The sequence below is a fragment of the Caretta caretta genome, chromosome 6 (assembly GCF_965140235.1).
Source record: "Caretta caretta isolate rCarCar2 chromosome 6, rCarCar1.hap1, whole genome shotgun sequence".
NCBI lineage: Eukaryota > Metazoa > Chordata > Testudines > Cheloniidae > Caretta > Caretta caretta.
In genome coordinates, this window is record NC_134211.1 from 109,987,078 (window position 1) to 110,008,869 (window position 21,792).

Below are 21,792 nucleotides of genomic sequence, written 5' to 3' on the forward strand. Positions count from 1 at the left end.
TCGGTCGCCTTTCTCGTCAGGTTTGTGACCTAAGTGAATGACAGCTCCCAGGATGCTCTGGGTCGCAGAGTCGCCCCCCCATTCAAATTTGCATGCTGGGATTTGTAGTCATTCTCTCTGGCTCTATCTTGAGCATCCAGGCTGTGCGGACTACACTTCCCAGGCCTCCCCATGGCAGGGGGTGGGGCAGGAGATGATTACAGGGCGGGGTGGTGGGTGCGGCTGGCTCAGTAGTACTAGGTGGCAGCTCAGCAGCCGAAGCAGGCTCTGAGTTGTGTCTGGCTGTCTCAGTATGTCGGATGGGGCCAGCGGGAGCCCCGGCGGGGGCAGCAAGGAGGGCGGCCTGGACATGCCGAGCTCGGCGGTGCAGAATGTGGCCAATGTCTCGGTGCTGCAGAAGCACCTGCGCAAGCTGGTGCCGCTGCTGCTGGAGGACGGCGGCGAGGCCCCGGCTGCGCTAGAGGCGGCGATGGAGGAGAAGGGCGCCCTGGAGCAGATGCGCAAGTTCCTCTCCGACCCGCAGGTGCACACCGTGCTGGTGGAGCGCTCCACGCTCAAGGGTGAGAGCCGGGCCGGGTGCCGAGCCGCTGCAATGGGGAGAGCTGGGCGGGGCAACTGCCGGGCAGGGGGGAGGTGGCAGGGCCGGATTAAGCTTTTGTGGGCCTGGTGCCAAGCATATCTGTGGGCCCCCATAGGGGCAAAGGAGCATGGCTTGGGGAAGTTGGTCCCCAGAGCAAGGGACAATGGGGCAAAGCATGGTGGGGCCAGCCCCGCTCCAGCCAGCCCAGTGCAAGAGCACTGAATACAAACCAGCAGTTGCCAGATGCACACTGGCCTGCCCAGCCCTGTGTTGCCAGCATGCCCCTTCCCCTCAGGGGTGGGCCTATGCCATGCCACACAGCCTCCGATTCCCTATGTCTAGTATCCCCCGGAACTGCTATGTCCAGCAGCCCCTGCCCGCCCACAGACCCTCCACCACAAAAGCACAGCGGCCTGCACGCCACCACCCCTGCCCCACACCACCCCACACAGCTGCACCACTACTGCCCAATGCACTTCCCCACAGCGCACCACCACAACTACACAGCACCCCACTCCGACCCCCCCTACTGCCCAGCGTCCCAACGCACAGACCTCCCCCACTGCCCCCCCAAGAGATTCCCCCCACTGACCAGCAGCCCCCCCCCCACACACACACACCTCCAGAGACCCACTCCCTCACACCCTGCCCCCTGGCCACTCACGGACCCTGCTGGAAGGTGACTGCGTCTGCAGGCTGAGCTGGCAGCGCAGCCGGGGCCGGTCCAGTGCCAGGGTGGGGAATCATTCCGGCCTCTTGGGAGTGGCGTGATTAGCCAGGCCAGGGTCTGCCCCCGCCCTCGCCGGACTCCCTCAGGACCCACTTGCCTGGAGATAGGGTCACCATACGTCCCCGTTTGGCCAGGACAGTTCCCTTTTTAAGCTCTGTCCTGGCTATCCCAACTTTTTTTTGACCAAAAACAGACATTTATCCCATTTGCTCTTGCCAACTCATCAGCTGGCAAGAGCAAATGAACAAATGCCCAGTTTGCCAAAAAAGTCTGGTGCGCCCCCCTAGCTGGGCGTGGAGGAATGTGTGTTTGGAGGGTGGCGACGCAAGGTGTCAGGCATCAGGGCTTTGGGGGTCAGCCCCAGCCCCAGCCAGAATGGAGCTTGGCGGGGTTAGGGGGCCAGCCCTAGCCCCTGGTGGTGGTGTGGGGAGGGTGTCAGCTCCTGGCAGTGGTGCGGGGAGCTGGGGCGAAGGAAGGGTCAGCCCCTATCCTGGCAGCGGCATGCAGAACTCGAGGAGGGGGGGTCAGCCCCTGGCTGCGGCATGGGGAGCTGTGGGGGAGGGGTCAGCCCCAGAGGCAGATTTAGAGTTAGTGGGGCCCTGTGCTCAGCTTCATTTTTGGGGCCTCTCCTTGGGACCCAGCCAAGAAAAAGAACATTCTCTCTGATCTCCCCCTGCCCCCATTTTTCATTCTTTTTTTCTTCATCCTTCTCTTGTAAGTAAATGAAAATAAAGTGAGGTACCTTGATTGTTCTTGTAGTCTAACTTATTTTTCCACAGACCACTTGAAAATCACTGGGGGTCTCGGCGGACCACTTAATGATCTTTCCAAATATTGTTTGTACCGTTAGCTAACGATTGTAAAGCGCTTGGGATAAGAGCGCTTTATAAAAAAAATGTAAAAAAACATTGGCGTGCGGGCTCTGGCCAGGACTTAGGGTGCGGGAGGGGGCTCAGGGCTGGGGGTGCAGGGTCTGGAAGGGAGTTAGGGTGCAGGAGCAGGCTGGGGGTTGGGGTGCAGGGTCTGGCCAGGAGTTAGGGTGAGGAAGGGAGCTCAGGATTGGAGTGTGGAGCGCTTACCTGGGGCAGCTCCCATTTGGTGCGAGGGCTGCAGGTGGGAATGTGGGGGGGGAGGTGCAGGAGTCAGGGAGGGCAGGGGGCTGGGTGTGTGAGAGGGGGTGCAGGAGTCAGGGAGGGCACGGGGCTGGAGGTGTGTGAGGGGGTGCAGGAGTGAGGGCTGGAGGTGTAGGGTCTGGGAGGAAGTTAGGGTGCAGGAGTGGGCTGGGGGTTGGGGTGCAGGGTCTGGCCAGGAGTTAGGATGCAGGAGAGGCTCAGGGTTGGGGCAGGGGATTGGGGTGTGGAGCACTTACCTGGGGCAGCTCCTGTTTGGTGCAAGGGGTGCAGGTGGGAATGTGTGTGTGGGGGGGTGCAGGAGCTCCCATTTGGTGTTTGGGGTGGGGATGTGGGGATGTGGGGGGTGCAGGAGTCAGGGCATAGGGTGTGGGGGGGCTGGGTATGTGTGGGGGTGCAGGAGTCAGGGCTGGGGTCATGAGGGTGTGTAAGGGGGGAGAAGGGGTCAGGGAAGGGAGCTGGGGGTTTAAGCTGGGGTCATGGGGGTGCTTCCAGCCCCCTGCCTGAGCAGTTCACGGCAGGGGGCTGGAGGGGGTATTTGTAGGGGGAGTGCAGGGGCTCTACCCTGCCCCGATTTCCCCCCCCTTCTCCAAGGCCCCGTCCCTGCCTCTTCTCTGGCTCCTCCCCCTCCCTCTGGGTGTGCTGGCAAACAGCTGTTTGGTGGCGCCATGGTAAACCCGGTACTGGGAGGAGGGGGTTGGGTTGGGCGGAGCCTCCCTTTGCTGCAGATGGTAGCTGCCAAGCTGGCGGCAGTTGCTGCTTTGTGCGCCATGGTGACCTTTGTTCCCCTGCTCCCTGTGATAGGGCTTGTTGGGCCTCTGACCTCCCCCCATATACACACACACAAAGTGAGGGGTGGGCCTGTGACTCCCTCCATATACACATACACGCAGTGGGGGTGGGTCTGTGATCCCCCTGTATCCTCACCCTGCCCCCAGGAGAGATGCTGACCCCACATGCACGGTGTAGTGTACCCTGTAATGCCCTATTGCAACAGGAAGAGGGGAGACAGCCCCATCAACAATTCCCTAACTTGACCAAAGAAAAATCCTAACATCATGCCCTTATCTTTTCAAGTCAGGTACCAACAGGGAAGTCTATGTGAAGGCACAACGGCTTTTGTATTTACCTACATAAGACCTTTGAGCCAGCATCTACATCTTAGTTTATAAAGAGCTTTGGAGTGATACGTGGCACAACACAGCAATAAAGTCAGATGCTGTTGTGAAGGAGGTCCAAGTTCAAGGCTTCCAAGCACTCCAGTGCTGCAAAGCCAGGAAAGAAACTTGACAAAACAATAAATGCAGAGCTCAAGGGAATGTTTTATCGCCTCGACTTTGATTTCAGCCAAAGTTCATAGAAGGCAGTGTCCACACATGTCTTTTTTCAAAGATCAATGTTATTTTCTTGATCTCGGTAATTTAAAACTGAAGAACCAGTTTCTGGCTATTTTTTCTTCCCACAGCAAAGACACATTAGTAGCGCCTCTGTATAAGTTTTGGGTTAGCTTTCAGGACCAAGGCTATGGTACATTCCCTTCCTGTGGGAATGGACAGGGGTGTTATTTGTGGGTCACAGCATCTCTTCTTCGCTCTATTCCAGTACAGGAGGTTACAGGGGGAGCCAGTTCCACCCCACGGGGAGAATCAGTTAGAGAATTGTTGAAATGTTCCCAAGGATCATTAGTTTCTATGTGGCTAGTTCACAGATGCAGGCAGAAGGAATCTCCCAATGATTTCATCTGAAGGACTACACCTGCCACAGTGTTACAAAGTACTGCAGTGCAGTATAAACAGTGGGTATGAGCCAGTGCTGTTGAAGGACTTGGATGTGTGATGTTATGTTCTAGCAACTGAGCTACATTAACACCAGTGACATTCAGTTAAAATGGAATAAATGTTTCAAAACCTGGCTTGTGTACTTTTCTCTGTAATGTTTCAGAGTTGCAGCCGTGTTAGTCTGTATTCGCAAAAAGAAAAGGAGTACTTGTGGCACCTTAGAGACTAACCAATTTATTTGAGCATAAGCTTTCATGAGCTACAGCTCACTTGCATCCGATGAAGTGAGCTGTAGCTCATGAAAGCTTATGATCAAATAAATTGGTTAGTCTCTAAGGTGCCACTAGTACTCCTTTTCTTTTTTCTATGTAAGGTATTTACATTGTTTCCCCCCTCCCCCCTTGTATAGTATCTAGTAACTTTTTTATGGGTGAGTTGCTCATAGGGAGGAATAAAAACTACATTAGTTTTAGATATGGTGTCATAAATATAAAAGGAAGGGTAAACACCTTTAAATCCCTCCTGGCCAGAGGAAAAACCCTTTCACCTGTAAAGGGTTAAGAAGCTAAGATAACCTCGCTGGCACCTGACCAAAATGACCAATGAGGAGACAAGATACTTTCAAAGCTGGGGGGCACAAAGGGTTCTCTCGGTCTGTGTGGTTTTTTTTGCTGGGACCAGAGCAGGAATGCAGGTCAGAACTCCTGTAAAAAGTCAGTAAGCAATCTAGCTAGATATGCGTTAGATTCTGTTTTGTTTAAATGGCTGATAAAATAAGCTGAGCTGAATGGAATGTATATTCCTGTTTCTGTGTCTTTTTGTAACTTAAGGTTTAGCCTAGAGGGATTCTCTATGTTTTGAATCTGATTACCCTGTAAGGTATTTACCATCCTGATTTTACAGAGGTGATTCTTTTACTTTTTCTTTAATTAAAATTCTTCTTTTAAGAACCTGATTGCTTTTTCATTGTTCTTAAGATCCAAGGGTTTGGGTCTGTGTTCACCTATGCAAATTGGTGAGGATTTTTATCAAGCCTTCCCCAGGAAAGGGGGTGTAGGGCTTGGGGGGATTTTGGGAGAAAAGACGTTTCCAAGTGGGCTCTTTCCCTGTTATATTTGTTCGACGCTTGGTGGTGACAGCAATAAAGTCCAAGGACAAAAGGTAAAATAGTTTGTACCTTGGGGAAGTTTTAACCTAAGCTGGTAAAAATAAGCTTAGGGGGTTTTTCATGCAGGTACCCACATCTGTACCCTAGAGTTCAGAGTGGGGAAGGAACCTTGACATATGGGGATGTAATAACAGATATCAAATCCTTGACAGTTAGTTAGGTGGTCTGGTATGTCTAACCCCGATCAAAGCTTTTTTGCAATAGGTTGGGTGGAGAAGTGGGGTGAGAGTGGGAAGTCAAAGTCCTTAAACTCACACACAAAAAATAAGCCAATTGTGCTCTAACTCGAGTTGCCCCATTTATGAGACACCTAGTATGTCTACACTGTAATGCAATCTGTGGTACAGTCTCAGAGCCCAAGTCATTTGGCTTGGGCTGCTGGACTAAAAATAGCAGTTTAAATGTTCATCTCAGGCAGGAGACCGGACTCTGGGACCCACGCCCTGCACAAGGCCTGTGCTCTAATGTCTACACTGCAATTTTTAGCCGCCTCAGCCCAAGCCCCACAAGTCTAAATCAGCTGATGGGCACCAGCCACAGCTGCTCAGTGAGTTATTTTATTGCAGTGTAGATGTACCCCTGGTGCACTTGGTCCCCAGTCTACCCCAGCATGTTCAAATATTGCAGGCACAGACTATTTTTACTGTACACATCATGTTACGTCTAAGAGAAAGTGCTCTGAGAGCAATTTGTGAACATTTTGGTATTACTCATTCCTTTCTGTGATGGATACATTTCCTCACTTCTGACAGGATAAATCTTTTTGAGGACATTACTCTACCTAAACTTCACCCAACAAATGTGCCTTGGGCCAAATGCCAAGAGGCTGATTCTGCAAACACTGGTAAAACAAATTGCCATTTCATGATACTTCTAGCAGTAGTAAGTTAATTGGATGTTAAATTCAGCACCACGAAATCTTGAATGGGCAAAATAGCTCATTTTAACATCCTGGGTTTTATTTAACACAGTAAAAAGAGCAAATGATTCCAGCAGTTGTATAACTGTAAACTGTTCCAAAAGAATACTTATGACATTCTTGCTTTATGTAATTATTGGATCCCAGCTTTGCCTGCAGTAGGGAAACGCTCTCTTCATTTCCCACTGTTGCTAATGTTCAGCTGAAGCAATTCTAGAAGCTCTACTTCATGCTAAGTGTAGACAGTATTAACTGGCCAGACCTTTTTAAGCACCATGGTGAAGACCTCCAAATCCAAACAACATAGTGCTTAAACCAGTATGGTGGGCTGCCCAAGTAAGGGAGTGAACACCAGTATACCTGAATTGGTGTTAATGTCAATGTGGGAATCTTTTTGGAAAACTTCCATGGCCTCCATGACTAGCCTGGGGTGATTCTTAACAGTTGCTTTGACACAGCCACAGCGTGAAGTGTGTGCATGTTGCACGCAACATGGTCAGATGTTATACTGGCATGCCCAAGTGCTAGGTTAGTTTACTTCAGACTAATGACTTTGACATGTAAATATTAATTTTAGTAGTAGTCTCCTTTTAATAGCTTGTGACAACTGGCAAGTGTCTATGACTTGAGTAATGGTACCTCTTTCACGAGAGACTATGAGCACACATGTTGTACAGTAAGGGAAACTTATGCAACTGTTTCAGAATAACTGACTCAAATGCGCTATTGCGTGCTGGTCTTAAATGTGTTCATGTTTCCTATCTTGGTATGTCATTACATAAACCAGCCGCTGTCTTTTGATTTTGAGCCCTCAATCCACTCTCTACTCACACCTATCCCTTTGCTACCCTTTACAGCACCACACTATCCAGTCCAGCCTCTTCCTGGATGCCCTAGGAAAATATTTGCATTACTTGCAATAAAATTTATGATCTGGTTTGTAATAACTAGTGTGTGAAGCTTTGACTGCCATGTTCCCAAACACCTGTCAAGAGAAACAGCGGGCTGAGGGACCTCTTCTTTGCCATCATTTCATAGGAACTTTAGACCCCTGCTCCAAGCCATTGGATAACTACTAGAAGGCTACTGGCAAACTTGTTTGGCCCTGCTCCCCCCACCTCCATCCCCTAAAAAAACAAATCTCAAACAAGGCTTCAGCAGGATTAGTTTTTCTTCACTAGCAGAAGAATCTCTTTAAAGAAGGGCAGAGGAGTCAAATGGCAAGCTATTCCTCTGGAGCTTTTTTTTTATTTTATTTTTTATTGGAGCTTGATCCATCTGATCGTCCACTTCAGGCTTGCAACAAGTCATGTTGTGCATGTGGCTGTTTTTAGTGGGGATAGTATGTCTCTGAAATATATGGAGTGTCTGGATCAGGAATCAGAGTAGCAGCCGTGTTAGTCTGTATCCGTAAAAAAAACAGGAGTACTTGTGGCACCTTAGAGACTAACAAATTTATTAGAGCATAAGCTTTCATGAGCTACAGCTCACTTGCATCCGATGAAGTGAGCTGTAGCTCACGAAAGCTTATGCTCAAATAAATTGGTTAGTCTCTAAGGTGCCACAAGTACTCCTGTTTTTTTTATGTCTCAGGAATAGGTTTGATCTTTTGGGGTCTGCAAAGGACTGTTGTTCCCTCAGGGTATGTCTATACTACTGTAAGTAGACACCTGCGCCTGGCCTGTGCCAGCTGACGGTGGCTAAGGGGCTATTTAGACATTCCAGCTCCAGCCTGCGAGGTGGGAGGTCCCAGAGCTCAGTCTGCCCAAACCTGTCTGCACTGCAATTAAACAGCCCCTTCACTTAGGCACAGTGGGTTTGGGTGATTTTTAATTGTAGTGTAGACATACCCTCAGATGCTTTCTTTGTATAGAGCAGGGGTGGCCAACCTGAGCCTAAGAAGGAGCCAGAATTTATCAATGTAAATTGCCAAAGAGCCATAGTAATACATCAGCAGCCCCCGCAACACCCCCCCCCGCCATCAGCTTCCCCCGCTTCCAGCGCCTCCCTCCCACCGGCAGCCCCACTGATCAGCGCCTCCCCCTCCCTCCCTGCACTTCCAGATCAGCTGTTTTGTGGCATGCAGGAGGCTCGGAGGGAGGAGTGGGAGGAGCAAGGGCAGGGCAGCCTCAGGGGAGGGGGCAGGAAGGGGTGGAGTGGGGGCAGGGCCTGTGGCAGAGCCAGGGGTTGAGCAGTGAGCACCCCCCAGCACATTGGCAAGCTGGCGCCTGTAACTCCAGTCCCGGAGTCGGTGCCTATACAAGGAGCCGCATATTAACTTCTGAAGAGCCGCATGTGGTTCCGGAGCCACAGGTTGGCCACCCCTGGTATAGAGGAACCAGACAAAGGTGAACCCTCTATAGGCGGAGAGAAGTTTTGCTAAAATTCTAAATCTTGTTTTAAACACTTCATCAAAAAGGAATCTGTTCTACACTAATAGCCTAAACAACAATTTTTAAAATACCACATTCTAGAAAAGGTTTTGTTAATATTTTTAAAACTGATCCACCTGACTTTTATGGACACTCTTGGTCAGCTTCAGCCACTAAAAATTAATAGCCTGACCACTCATATGTTGAATTTTTAAAAGATGATTAAAAACATTCTGGAAAAGTGTGCTGGAAATATAGTACTGATGAGCTCACTAGAGCTATGATTCCTGTCAGCATCACCTGGGGTAAGAGAACTTACTTCTGTTGGAAGTCGTATTCTAATGTAAATATGCTGCTGGATTGTCAGAGCTTTTACACAGTTAATACGGTAGGAAGGAGGTTAAATACCTTTAAGTGCAATGGGTAGAGTTCTAGGGCTCCTGCTTTGTTACAAAGTTAAAATGTTAAGTGTTGACTTTTCTACTCTGACTTGAAAATGTAAAGCACCCAGTGCTGACGACTATCAACTCTCAGGAGAGCCAGACTTTAGATCATGAAGATTCACCAGTTAATCTTATCAAACATAAATTGTGTGCTGTTAAGTGGTTGGTTTCATCTGGACATCAAGGACACCTACCACAATGGGCTACTATTAGTCCATGGGCTTTAGATGCTACAGTAATACGAAATAAAACTCTGGTAGTTTATCTTTTGGAGGCATTGGGAGAACAGGAGAGTAATGCTCTTGTTCTTTTTCTCACTTGGGCGTGTCTTCCTCAGATGGAGACAGCTTTGTGCTGCATTGCAGTGGTTTCACTGCAGAAGTGCCAGCATTCCCAGTGCTTACATCACCTTGTGACTCACTAGCTAAGTTAGGGAAACAGTCATTTTCTCTTACACTTTGTACTTTTAATCTCCTCTTTTCGTTAATATAATTTGAAGTCTTTGAAAAATATCAAGGCAAGTTATGAAAAGGAATTAAACTGACAATCTTGTGACATGTTTTCTTTCAGGTCTTTAAGTATACTGAGATAACTAAACTTTGTGTAGTTTTAACAAGCCATAACTCAGGCTTTGTATTGTGGGGAAACTCTGCAATTCTATCTCTTGAAATCAGCATGTAAGGAGTTGGCTTGTAATTTGCTTTCACTACAGCAATCATACAGGAGGCAGCCTAGAAAAAAGGGGAGCAGTAGTGGTCCTGAAGTAACTAATAGCTTGTAATAAATCCATAAAAACCTCTGTCTTGAGGAGTCATGTGTTTCTGGGTTCTAAGTCATGGTTTAGTATAAATGAAAATATATTTTGGTATGTTCTGTCCAACTCTGCTGACAACAAATGAAATCATTCTAGGTATGATTTTAATTTAGTTGCCTTGGAAATGCTGATTAAAAATCAGACTGATTGTACAATTCTCAAGCTAAGTAACAAGGCTCCACCAGTTTTTATCTTATCTGGTTATTATAGATAGTGTCTCAAACCCCTAAAAATATAACTTGAGCTGTATGGCACACGGTATTTTGTGTAAAGTTTCAAACCTAGATGAGAGGTTGGTATGAATGCGCTCCTACACGAGTAGGTATGAGGTAGATGGGGTGGAGAGGGATGGGTTCAAAGGCTTTTAAGTGTATGTTAGAGGTTTTTAATATATCAAACTCTGTTTGCAGAGGATGTGGATGATGAAGGAGAAGAGGAAAAAGAGTTCATATCCTATAGCATTAACACTGACATTCATTATGGGCTAAAGTCAAACAGGTGAGTGCAGTCTCACTGAAATCTGATATGAATGTTTTAGGACTAGGAAAAGATAGTCCTATAATCCTTAGGCTAACACATATAGTAATATGGAGAGCTTATATAGTGCTTTTGATGTTCAAAGTGCTCTACAAACACCTAGCTTCACAACAGCACGCGCACTCTCTCCCTCTCTATCTCTCTCTCCCTCGTATGCTTGCATATTTGTCTCTTGCCATTGTCTAACCCTAGCACACATTTGTCTCCATGAAGCTAAAATATTTAAGAAGTATTAAAAAATATTTCTTACACCAGAAAATGGCGTGCTTTCAATTACCATGATTATAGACTTGATTGCTTTTAGTTTTCTGTCAGGCTAAAATGGATGCATATAAAACCCTAATACATTCAGCTACTAGTAATAGTTTTAAAGCAGAAGCACAAGTTTTGCTCTCACACTTTCAAAAGTGTATCCCGGTAAAACATGTTAGCATGTAACGTCTGATATACACCTCCTAATCTTGTGTTATACTAGAGCTACTGTAATTTACTGTATTCTGGAATTAAATGTCTTATGGTTAACTAACTTTTTTCTTTGCTCCGCAGTTTGGCATTCATTAAGCGTACACCAGTGATCGATGCTGACAAACCAGTGTCCTCCCAACTGAGAGTGCTTTCTCTTAGTGAAGATTCTCCTTATGAAACATTACATTCTTTCATTAGCAATGCTGTTGCTCCCTTTTTTAAGTCCTATATCAGAGAGTCTGGCAAAGCAGACAGGTAATTCTGTTAAATGCAAATAATAAATTGTCAGTACTAAAGAAAAATGGATCAAAAAGAATGTGGGGTGAGGTAAATAGGACTTGAAACAATTTTAATAGGAAAATGATCTTGAAGCTAGGCTATTGCTTATGAGATTGTCACAAATTGGTGCTGCTTGTTGAGGATGTAGTTCAAGTTACATAAAATTACATGCACTTGTGTTCATATATGCCTGTTGGTCTCGCTTTTCATTTGGTAATGTTTTTTCCCCCCAGGGATGGTGATAAAATGGCTCCATCAGTTGAGAAGAAAATTGCAGAACTTGAAATGGGACTGCTGCACTTGCAGCAGAATATTGAAATTCCAGAGATCAGTTTGCCAATTCATCCAATTATTACTAATGTTGCCAAGCAATGTTATGAGCATGGAGAAAAGCCAAAGGTTACTGACTTCGGTGACAAGGTTGAGGACCCAACTTTTCTCAACCAGCTACAGTCTGGAGTTAATCGATGGATTAGAGAAATACAGAAGGTAAAATTGCAGAACCAAATGTCAGACTACTCGGTAGAAACTCCTGTGTCATTCTTTAAGGGTGTGAAAGCCTCCTCTTTTGCTGTTGGCCCCTTAACCGTGTAGTAAAATCTTACTCCATGCAGGAAACTCTAAACACAGGGCCAGATTTTCAGCCAGCGTAAACTGAGCTACACCACTGTACAGTTGAGAACCTGGCTCACGTTCTGTGCCTTCAAGTAAATTGTTATTAATAAAATGCTGGCTAATTTTCATTCTTTCCATTCAGGTAGTAAAAAATGACTGAAATTTAAAGGGACTGGTGCAGAAGGCTGGTACTGAGTAGAGTAGGTCTGGGAAAATGTTTGTTGTTACTAGTATGTATAAAAGTTCTGCCCCACATGCTTTGCTTTGGTGAGGGTGGCAGCTTACTTTGCCTTGCCATAGTGTTACTCCCCCAGTAACTCAACTCTGCTCCAAGTAAAGTTCTGAACCCATTGTGAAAGACTAACAGTGTCATGAATGATCTTCACTGAATTAAACCTTATTGAAGTAGTTTTAACATCTTTGGAGTTCATTGTATTAAAAATGCAAATATACTATTGTGAGATTACTTGGGACTTCTTTAGCAGGAAGCCAAGATTAATTCAATCTCTGGAAGAGATTGTAAGGCTCTCCAAAGATCCTTCTGAAACAATGAGAAGTTTTAAGATTAAGGGGGTTTCCTCTAGGAGGGGAGCGGTAATGTAGTGTAATTCATCTGGTTATCAATTCTTTGAAGCCACATCCCTGTTCCCAGATATAGTTCAAACCGGATTCTTGAGAGACTAACAAAGAGAAGACCTTTGGATGAATAGCATGAGTTCAAACTGATTGAGGACGACTTCCTGATCCATCTAGCAGACAGGACCTTGGGTTCATGGAGGGCCCTGGTCCTCAGGGAAGGCTTGGAAGGACTTGCTTACTGAGTCCCCAAGAGGCTGTGTGCTGGTTCTGAGCTGAAGCTCTGATGAGCTGATAATCAGAAGGACTCCTCTAGGTTGTGCGGGGGTTGATGGACTGCTTCTGACAGAGTCCATGTTAGGGTTTAGGTTCCTCATAAGTTTTTAGCACTTTATTTTGAAATGGTTTCTCTCTGGGGATTTTTTAAGAATGAGATTGGCTCGCTTAGATCTGTGTGGTACTATGTGTTGATGATCACTCTGTTATCAGTCTGTGAAGAGAAAGCAAGCAGGTATCCTTGGCAACCTGTCTGTGCTGGGAAATAAACAGTGAAGGTAGGGAACTAGGCAGCCTGGGACCACCTGAGTTAAAAGGGAGAGAGATGTGGATCTCCAGACAAGAGAGGCAACAGCAGGGGACCTAAAACCTGGGAGTAAGAGCCCTTGCTGGCCCAGTGAGGGGGAAGTACAGATGCAGATGCCCTGAACTGACATCTCGAATAAATGTACTTAAGTAAGAATTAATCAGTTTTATGCCCAACCCAGCCGCTCTGTAGGCCTCCTCTGGGGTACTTAGTAAGGCCTTGGCTTCCCAGCAAGGCCCCTTCTGGCAGTCCCCTCCTTTCTGTGAAAAGCAGTAGGGCTTCCAGCATCTCTGCTCTTCCTTCCCACAGGAGAAGCAGCATCTGTGCCATGCTGTGTTTCACGTCTCTTCCACTTCTCTTTCAGGAGTAATTATGCATCACTCTTCCTCCAAAGGAGCCACTGACTCCCTTGCCTGAGTTGGCTCACTTCTCTGTTTCATAGATATTTAGGTCAGAAGGGACCATTATGATCATCTAGTCTGACCTCCTGCACAATGCAGGCCACAGAATTTCACCCACCACTCCTGCAAAAAACCTCATAACTATATCTGTGCTATTGAAGTCCTCAAATCGTAGTTTAAAGACTTCAAGGAGCAGAGAAACCTCCTGCAAGTGACCTGTGCCCCATGCTACAGAGGAAGGCGAAAAACCTCCAGGACCTCTTCCAATCTGCCCTGGAGGAAAATTTCTTCCCGACCCCAAATATGGCGATCAGCTAAACCCTGAGCATATGGGCAAGATTCATCAGCCAGATACCACAGAAAATTCTTTCCTGGGTAACTCAGATCCCACCCCATCTAATATCCCATCACAGACCATTGGGCCTATTTACCATGAATATTTAATTACCAAAACCGTGTTATCCGATCATACCATCTCCTCTATAAACTTATCGAGTTTAATCTTAAAGCCAGATAGATCTTTTGCCCCCACTGCTTCCCTTGGAAGGCTATTCCAAAACTTCACTCCTCTGATGGTTAGAAACCTTCGTCTAATTTCTAGTCTAAATTTCCTGGTGGCCAGTTTATATCCATTTGTTCTTGTGTCCACATTGGTACTGAGCTTAAATAATTCCTCTCCCTCTCCGGTATTTATCCCTCTGATATATTTATAGAGAGCAATGATATCTCCCCTCAACCTTCTTTTAGTTAGGCTAAACAAGCCAAGCTCCTTGAGTCTCCTTTCATAAGACAAGTTTTCCATTCCTCGGATCATCCTAGTAGCCCTTCTCTGTACCTGTTCCAGTTTGAATTCATCCTTCTGAAACATGGGAGACCAGAACTGCACACAGTATTCCAGGTGAGGTCTCACCAGTGCCTTGTATAACGGTACTAAAACCTCCTTATCCCTACTGGAAATACCTCTCCTGATGCATCCCAAGACCGCATTAGCTTTTTTCACGGCCATATCACATTGGCAACTCATAGTCATCCTATGAACAACCAATGGTCCAAGGTCCTTCTCCTCCTCCATTACTTCTAATTGATGCGTCCCCAGCTTATAACTAAAATTCTTGTTATTAATCCCTAAATGCATGACCTTACACTTACTACATTACTTACTACATTACATTACTATTACTCCAGTTTACAAGGTCATCCAAATCCTCCTGTTGGATATCCCTGTCCTTCTCTAAATTGGCAATACCTCCCAGCTTTGTATCATCCGCAAACTTTATTAGCACACTCCCACTTTTTGTGCCGAGGTCAGTAATAAAAAGATTATATAAGATTGGTCCCAAAACCGATCCTTGAGGAACTCCACTGGTAACCTCCCTCCAGCCTGACAGTTCATCTTTCAGTAGGACCCATTGTAGTCTCCCCTTTAACCAATTCCTTATCCACCTTTCAATTTTCCTATTAATCCCCATCTTATCCAATTTAGCTAATAATTCCCCATGTGGCATGGTATCAAACGCCTTACTGAAATCTAGGTAAATTAGATCCACTGCGTTTCCTTTGTCTAAAAAATCTGTTACTTTCTCAAAGAAGGAGATCAGGTTGGTTTGGCATGATCTACCTTTTGTAAAACCATGTTGTATTTTGTCCCATTTACCATTGACTTCAATGTCCTTAACTACCTTCTCCTTCAAAATTTTTTCCAAGACCTTGCATGCTACAGATGTCAAACTAACAGGCCTATAATTATCCGGATCACTTTTTTTCCCTTTCTTAAAAATAGGAACTATGTTAGCAATTCTCCAATCATACGGTACAACCCCTGAGTTTACAGATTCATTAAAAATTCTTGCTAATGGGCTTTCAATTTCATGTGCCAATTCCTTTAATATTCTTGGATGAAGATTATCCGGGCCCCCCGCAATTTAGTCCCATTATGCTATTTGAGTTACGCTTCAACCTCAAATATGGTAATATCTACCTCCATATCCTCATTCCCATTTGTCATGCTACCATTATCCCTAAGATCCTCTTTAGTCTTATTAAAGACTGAGGCAAAGTATTTCTTTAGATATTGGGCCATGCCTAGATTATCCTTCACCTCCACTCCATCCTCAGTGTTTAGCGGTGCCACTTCTTCTTTCTTTGTTTTCTTCTTATTTATATGGGCATAATATCTGTCTGCCAAAGGGGAGTGGGGCTTTTTCAAGTTGTGGTGAAGATAAATTTTGAAGAGGCTACTATACAGTGACACTTAGTTAACTTGAAATATCTGTGTCAAGACTTGAATTTTTACTTCTGGAAATAATTTGTGGATGGATGCTATAATTGAGACAAACATAAGCAAAGCTGGCTGCTCTATCCTTAATGTATTGCAAACTTATACCTTAAGATTTCATAGGATGCATGCATATCACTTGCTCCTACACACACAGGCATAATCTAAATAACGATGAAATATTGGCTTTTTACTTTTTCATGACCAAATTCTCAGTGTTCCTGCATGGGTACACTGAGGCAAAGGATGAGGCCACAGCTTCCTTCTTTCATTTTATTGCCAGCTCCTGCAATCATTGGATTCTGGGACTGATTTAGTACACCCAGCAGGTTCCCAACGAGCATGGCTTATGTTGGGGCTGTAGTCAGTGCCCTTCTGCATAACTCACGGTGACTGAAACCAAATGGAGATAGGGTACCAACTACACTTGTTTTTTAAAGCAACCACAACTCCTATGTCTAAATGAGTTCAGTCTATCCCAGGTAGATACGGGGTCACTTCCACTTGGCGTCAACAACAACAGCTTTGCACCTTCTCCAGTGTACCTCCCAGAAGCCTAAAGAAATATGTTTGCTCACCTGTGAAAACACTTTAATTTGGCTCTTCTTTTACCCTAGGAATATTTTTTAACTTACACCTTTTGTTGCTACTGCAGGCAACGTTCACTATTACAGGTGTTGGTGAATTGCTTGCAGTGGGCTCGTGTAGACTAGAACTTTCCATTTTGGCATGTTGAACTATTAAAATTGTGTGGAGGCAGTTAATTGTTGTAGGTAGGTTTGCACTTCTATTAATAAACAGTTACACAACAAAAGCATGTCACTTTCTTCAACATTTCATTTATGTCTTTAAGGTGACCAAACTGGATCGAGATCCTGCGTCAGGCACGGCTTTACAGGAAATTAGTTTCTGGCTGAACTTGGAACGTGCCCTGTACCGCATTCAGGAGAAGCGTGAAAGCCCAGAAGTCCTCCTGACACTAGATATCTTGAAACATGGCAAACGTTTTCATGCTACTGTCAGCTTTGACACAGACACAGGTAAGAAATTACAATGTGCTGTAGCTTCATGAGCAGTTTCTGTGGAAGTTTAGCTCTTGTGATATAGTTACACAAGTTAAACATCAATATCACAATCAAAAAGCTTCACCTTGTATGAAGTGAAAACTATTGTCTTTAAACTGGCCAGATGGAATTGACACAAAAAGGGTCAATTAAATTTAACTCTCTTGTATTGTATTTAGGTCTAAAACAGGCACTGGAAACTGTAAATGACTACAATCCACTGATGAAAGACTTTCCTTTGAATGACTTGTTGTCTGCTACTGAACTGGACAAAATAAGACAGGCACTTGTGGCAATATTCACCCACCTGAGAAAAATCAGAAATACGAAGTACCCCATTCAAAGGGCACTGCGTCTAGTGGAAGCCATTTCAAGAGACCTGAGTTCTCAGCTACTGAAAGTATTGGGAACCAGAAAACTGATGCATGTTGCCTGTGAAGAGTTTGAAAAGGTACGTCTAGGATGTCAAATATGGTAATAGCTAACGTAACACACTGAATGCAATTATGAGAGCATGTCGTTTGAGAGTCAAACAAGTTTACGTTCTTAAATTTTCAGGTTATGGTTGCATGTTTTGAAGTCTTCCAAACTTGGGATGATGAATATGAGAAATTACAAGTGTTGCTGAGAGATATTGTGAAGAGAAAGAGAGAAGAGAATCTGAAGATGGTGTGGCGTATCAATCCTGCCCACAGGAAACTGCAGGCTCGTCTTGATCAAATGAGGAAGTTCAGGCGCCAGCATGAGCAGCTGAGAGCAGTGATTGTGAGAGTCTTAAGACCTCAGGTAGTGTTCCACTCCTTTCTAATTGGGGTAACTGCCTATACGTCTGGTAAAGATATAGCAGTTTCCCATCTCTTGATGAAAGCCTACATGTAGACACAAGCCAGTCATGTTAAAATGTATTAACTCACAAAAGCAAAATTACTTGTGTTCCCCTGCAAACAGCCGACTAAAGGAACCACAGGTGCAAAACATAACCAATAGAATTTGGGTAGAACTCTTAAAAGCTTTCTAAATCCACCATGGAAAGGAATATACAATCACTCTCATAGCTGTGAGTTCCTCTGATGGATCTGAAGCAAGTTAAACAGTTACTTCAAAGTTTTGATATCTGTGACATAGCGGTAAAGACCCATTTTCAGCTACATTAGAAATGTACCAGTACCAATTCAATCCGTAACTGATCACTTTTGTATTCATGCAAACAGCAATGTTTTTTCTCTGTATAATCTCTCTTCAAAAGGAAAAAGAATCTGGGGATTTATTTTCAGGCCTTGAGGGCATGTTTTTAAATTGTCTTTAGTTTTCCAAAAGGAGCAGTCCTATTCAATTATTCAGTGTTTATACCCTGACAATAATGAAAGATATGTTATCATTTTTCAGTTTGCTTACAGACATTAATGAGAAGAATGGTATTACATTCTTCCACGTTTTCTTAATAATAAGGCTAAAGTGTCCATACTTAAATCCATGAATAAAAGCACTCTAATGCTGGCCTGTTTTTCCATGTGATTGGAAAAAATGGATCCTGCATGCAATAACTTGCTTTAAGTTTGGATCGCTTGATTTTGAATCTGGCAAATAACTACAGCACAAGTTTGAAGTGGAGAATCTCTCATTATTGCTAAACAGCGTGCAGCAGAAGATATACTCTCCTCGTCTCATTTGCAGATTAATACCCAACAGAAACCAAATTAGCACCCTTAGGTTCCAAAGGGTTTAGTCAACTGTAAGTACAGTGCAAAAAGTAATTGCATGTGTCTTTTTACAATGTGTACATAAAATGCTTCACTCTGAACATGTGTGTGACAAAGAAACGGTTAGATCAGTGAGTCTTTACTAAACTCTGTGACTTTATGCAGGTCACTGCTGTTGCCCAGCAGAATCAAGGAGATGTACCTGAACCCCAGGATATGAAGGTAGCAGAAGTCCTTTTTGATGCTGCGGACGCTAATGCTATTGAAGAAGTGAATCTTGCTTATGAGAATGTTAAAGAAGTAGATGGCTTAGATGTTTCCAAAGAAGGTACAGAAGCCTGGGAGGCAGCAATGAAACGGTATGATGAAAGAATTGATAGGGTTGAAACAAGAATAACTGCTCGTCTACGAGACCAGCTTGGCACAGCAAAGAATGCAAATGAAATGTTCCGGATCTTCTCCAGATTCAATGCTTTGTTTGTCAGACCTCACATTCGGGGTGCTATTCGTGAATATCAAACACAATTGATCCAGCGTGTAAAAGATGATATTGAGTCTCTTCATGACAAATTCAAGGTACAATACCCACAAAGTCAGGCTTGCAAAATGAGTCATGTTCGCGACTTGCCTCCTGTGTCTGGGTCTATAATCTGGGCCAAACAGATTGATCGACAGCTCACAGCCTACATGAAGCGTGTTGAAGATGTGCTTGGCAAAGGTTGGGAGAATCATGTGGAAGGCCAGAAGCTGAAGCAGGATGGAGACAGCTTCCGTATGAAGCTCAACACTCAAGAAATATTTGACGATTGGGCAAGGAAGGTTCAGCAGCGCAACCTTGGTGTGTGTGGCCGTATCTTCACTATTGAAAGCACTCGTGTTAGAGGCCGAACTGGAAATGTCCTCAAACTAAAGGTCAACTTTCTCCCAGAAATAATTACACTCTCAAAAGAAGTCCGCAACCTTAAGTGGTTTGGATTTCGTGTTCCACTTGCAATTGTCAACAAAGCTCACCAAGCAAACCAGCTCTATCCTTTTGCTATTTCTCTGATTGAAAGTGTCCGTACATACGAACGGACCTGTGAGAAGGTGGAAGAGCGTAACACTATTTCTCTGCTGGTAGCCGGCCTAAAGAAGGAAGTGCAGGCTTTGATTGGAGAAGGTATTGCCCTGGTGTGGGAGTCATACAAACTTGACCCCTATGTACAACGCCTAGCAGAGACTGTCTTCAGCTTCCAAGAAAAGGTTTGTTCTACTGATTATGTTCTTTTTTCCAAGGGAGACTCTGAACATATTGGTGGCAGTTGAGTTTATCAGCAACAAAATATTTTAGTTTTGGATTGTATACTATTCAGGACAACAGGTGTCTTCCTCTTGGAAAATAATCTTACTGTATGCAACTATTGCTTAGATTCCACAATGTCTTATAGTATTGAAGAAGTCGCTGAATAGAAAAACAATTGATAAAATGTATGCTCTCAGATTATTACCTGGTAATGTGGCAAATGTTCTCTTTAGGGGGTGGTAGAGAAACCATATCTTTATAAAAAATGCTAATTTCGTGAAGTAGCTACTGAACCTTTTTAGTTAGTGATTATAACATGAACACGCGTTGTATGAATGCTTTATATTCTAGTATAGCATCAGCTACCTTTTAAAAACCTGCATGCATGTTTCTCAGTATCTCCCTTTTAGATTAAGGGAATTAGCCAAATTTTTGTGCTAATTTAGTCAAATTCTGACTTCTCCATTATCAGGCAAGTTCCCAGAGTCTTCAGTAAGTTTCAGTGAATGAAAATGTAATGACTCTCCCCCCTCTCCCCCTTGCAAGAATGGATGTAGCTCTTTTTGTGAGAGAGGGATGTTTTATCACTTCCCTCAACATAGCAGACTGCTATCAGCAAAGTACTAAAATTAAATGTTCCCTTAGGTGGATGATCTGCTCATTATTGAAGAAAAAATAGACCTGGAAGTTCGATCCTTGGAAACCTGCATGTATGATCATAAGACTTTTTCAGAAATCTTGAACAGAGTTCAAAAAGCTGTGGATGACTTGAATCTTCATTCATATTCCAATCTGCCTATCTGGGTCAATAAGTTGGATATGGAGGTAGGTCTTTCACTCAAAGTGAACGTAGCCTTCAAAGGTGTTAGGTGGCAGAGTAATTTGTCACTAACAACGTGGTCTACCACTTTCAAGTGACCTAGAGTGAGAATTTCCAATCTATTTGCCAGTTGCTTGAATATCTCTACCAAATGCCATTTAGGACATCTGGCAGGCTCTTAGGCAGACAGATAAAAGTGCTTTGCTCCCAATGACTGGAATTAATGGATTCCAGGGGAGACTTGCTAGCCTTTTAGCTGACAGGATAATAGCTAAAGGCTTAATAGATGGTTGAATATGCGTTGACCTGAATTTAATGGGTTAGTTTAATGGCTCGCCACTGATTGCATCCGACCAGAATATTTATAGATTCTTCTCCAATTCAAACTACAGAGTTCAAGAACTCAATGAGTTCTATAACAGGAGAGGATTCTCGGAGTGCTTGACAAGAAATAGTACACTGAGGACAATACCAAATTGATAAAACCTTTCTTGAAATGCAATGAAACTTATAACTGCAAAACAGTAAAAGAATTCCAAAACTCCTGGTGGTAACATTTCTGTTATAAGTACCTTAACCTAACATACTCTTACTCCTCCTTGAGGACACAGTAATAGGAGGTGAAGGACCATCCTCACTCCTGGCATGTCCGATTACGCGATGGTGCTGGCTTCCCCCATGGTTAGGAATGTTGAGTAGTTATACTATACTGCACAAGCTGACCTGATAACGTGATCGTCTATATCGTATAGGAGAACTGAATGAAATGAATGAATCAAAGGAAGAATTTTAGAATAGAGTCGACCAGTGATGAGCTGCCAAAATCTTAACAACCGGTTCCCTATAAAAAGTTCTGATTTAAGGGATGTGCCCCAGTATGTATTTTTTGTACCAACAGGATTATCATACGTCCGTATTTTCCCAGCTGGCGATTTAAGAACCAAAAAGCCTGACCTGCCTGGGAAAATACGGATGTATGTTAACCCTGCCTAAATTTCTTGTTTAAAAAGATGGCCTGAACTAGAAATGAGCTCCGTTTCACATGTGTGGGTCCCCACCACTCCCTGGGGGTGTGCTAGGGTGACCAGATGTCCCGATTTTATAGGGACAGTCCCGATTTTGGGGTCTTTTTCTTATATAGGCTCCTATTACCCCCCCCCCCACCCCCATCCTGATTTTTCACACTTGCTGTCTGGTCACCCTAGGGTGTGCACATGTGTGGGTCCCAGCTGCTCCATGCCCCCCTCGCTGAAGCAGGTGT

General features: G+C 44.5%; 1 protein-coding gene across 1 annotated transcript in view; it reads left to right on the forward strand.

Annotated features, from left to right (window-relative positions):
* Nucleotides 1–292: 292 nt before the first annotated feature.
* Nucleotides 293–21,792, forward strand: part of LOC125628853 (cytoplasmic dynein 1 heavy chain 1-like) — a 99,656-nt gene continuing 78,156 nt past the window's right edge. Inside the window, exons 1-9 of the mRNA XM_075129882.1 lie at nucleotides 293–560; nucleotides 10,345–10,432; nucleotides 11,018–11,191; nucleotides 11,449–11,704; nucleotides 16,519–16,705; nucleotides 16,909–17,180; nucleotides 17,288–17,515; nucleotides 18,595–19,671; nucleotides 20,357–20,536. Of these exons, the coding sequence (XP_074985983.1) occupies nucleotides 293–560; nucleotides 10,345–10,432; nucleotides 11,018–11,191; nucleotides 11,449–11,704; nucleotides 16,519–16,705; nucleotides 16,909–17,180; nucleotides 17,288–17,515; nucleotides 18,595–19,671; nucleotides 20,357–20,536 (2,730 nt within the window). The remainder of the gene's footprint in view (nucleotides 561–10,344; nucleotides 10,433–11,017; nucleotides 11,192–11,448; nucleotides 11,705–16,518; nucleotides 16,706–16,908; nucleotides 17,181–17,287; nucleotides 17,516–18,594; nucleotides 19,672–20,356; nucleotides 20,537–21,792) is intronic.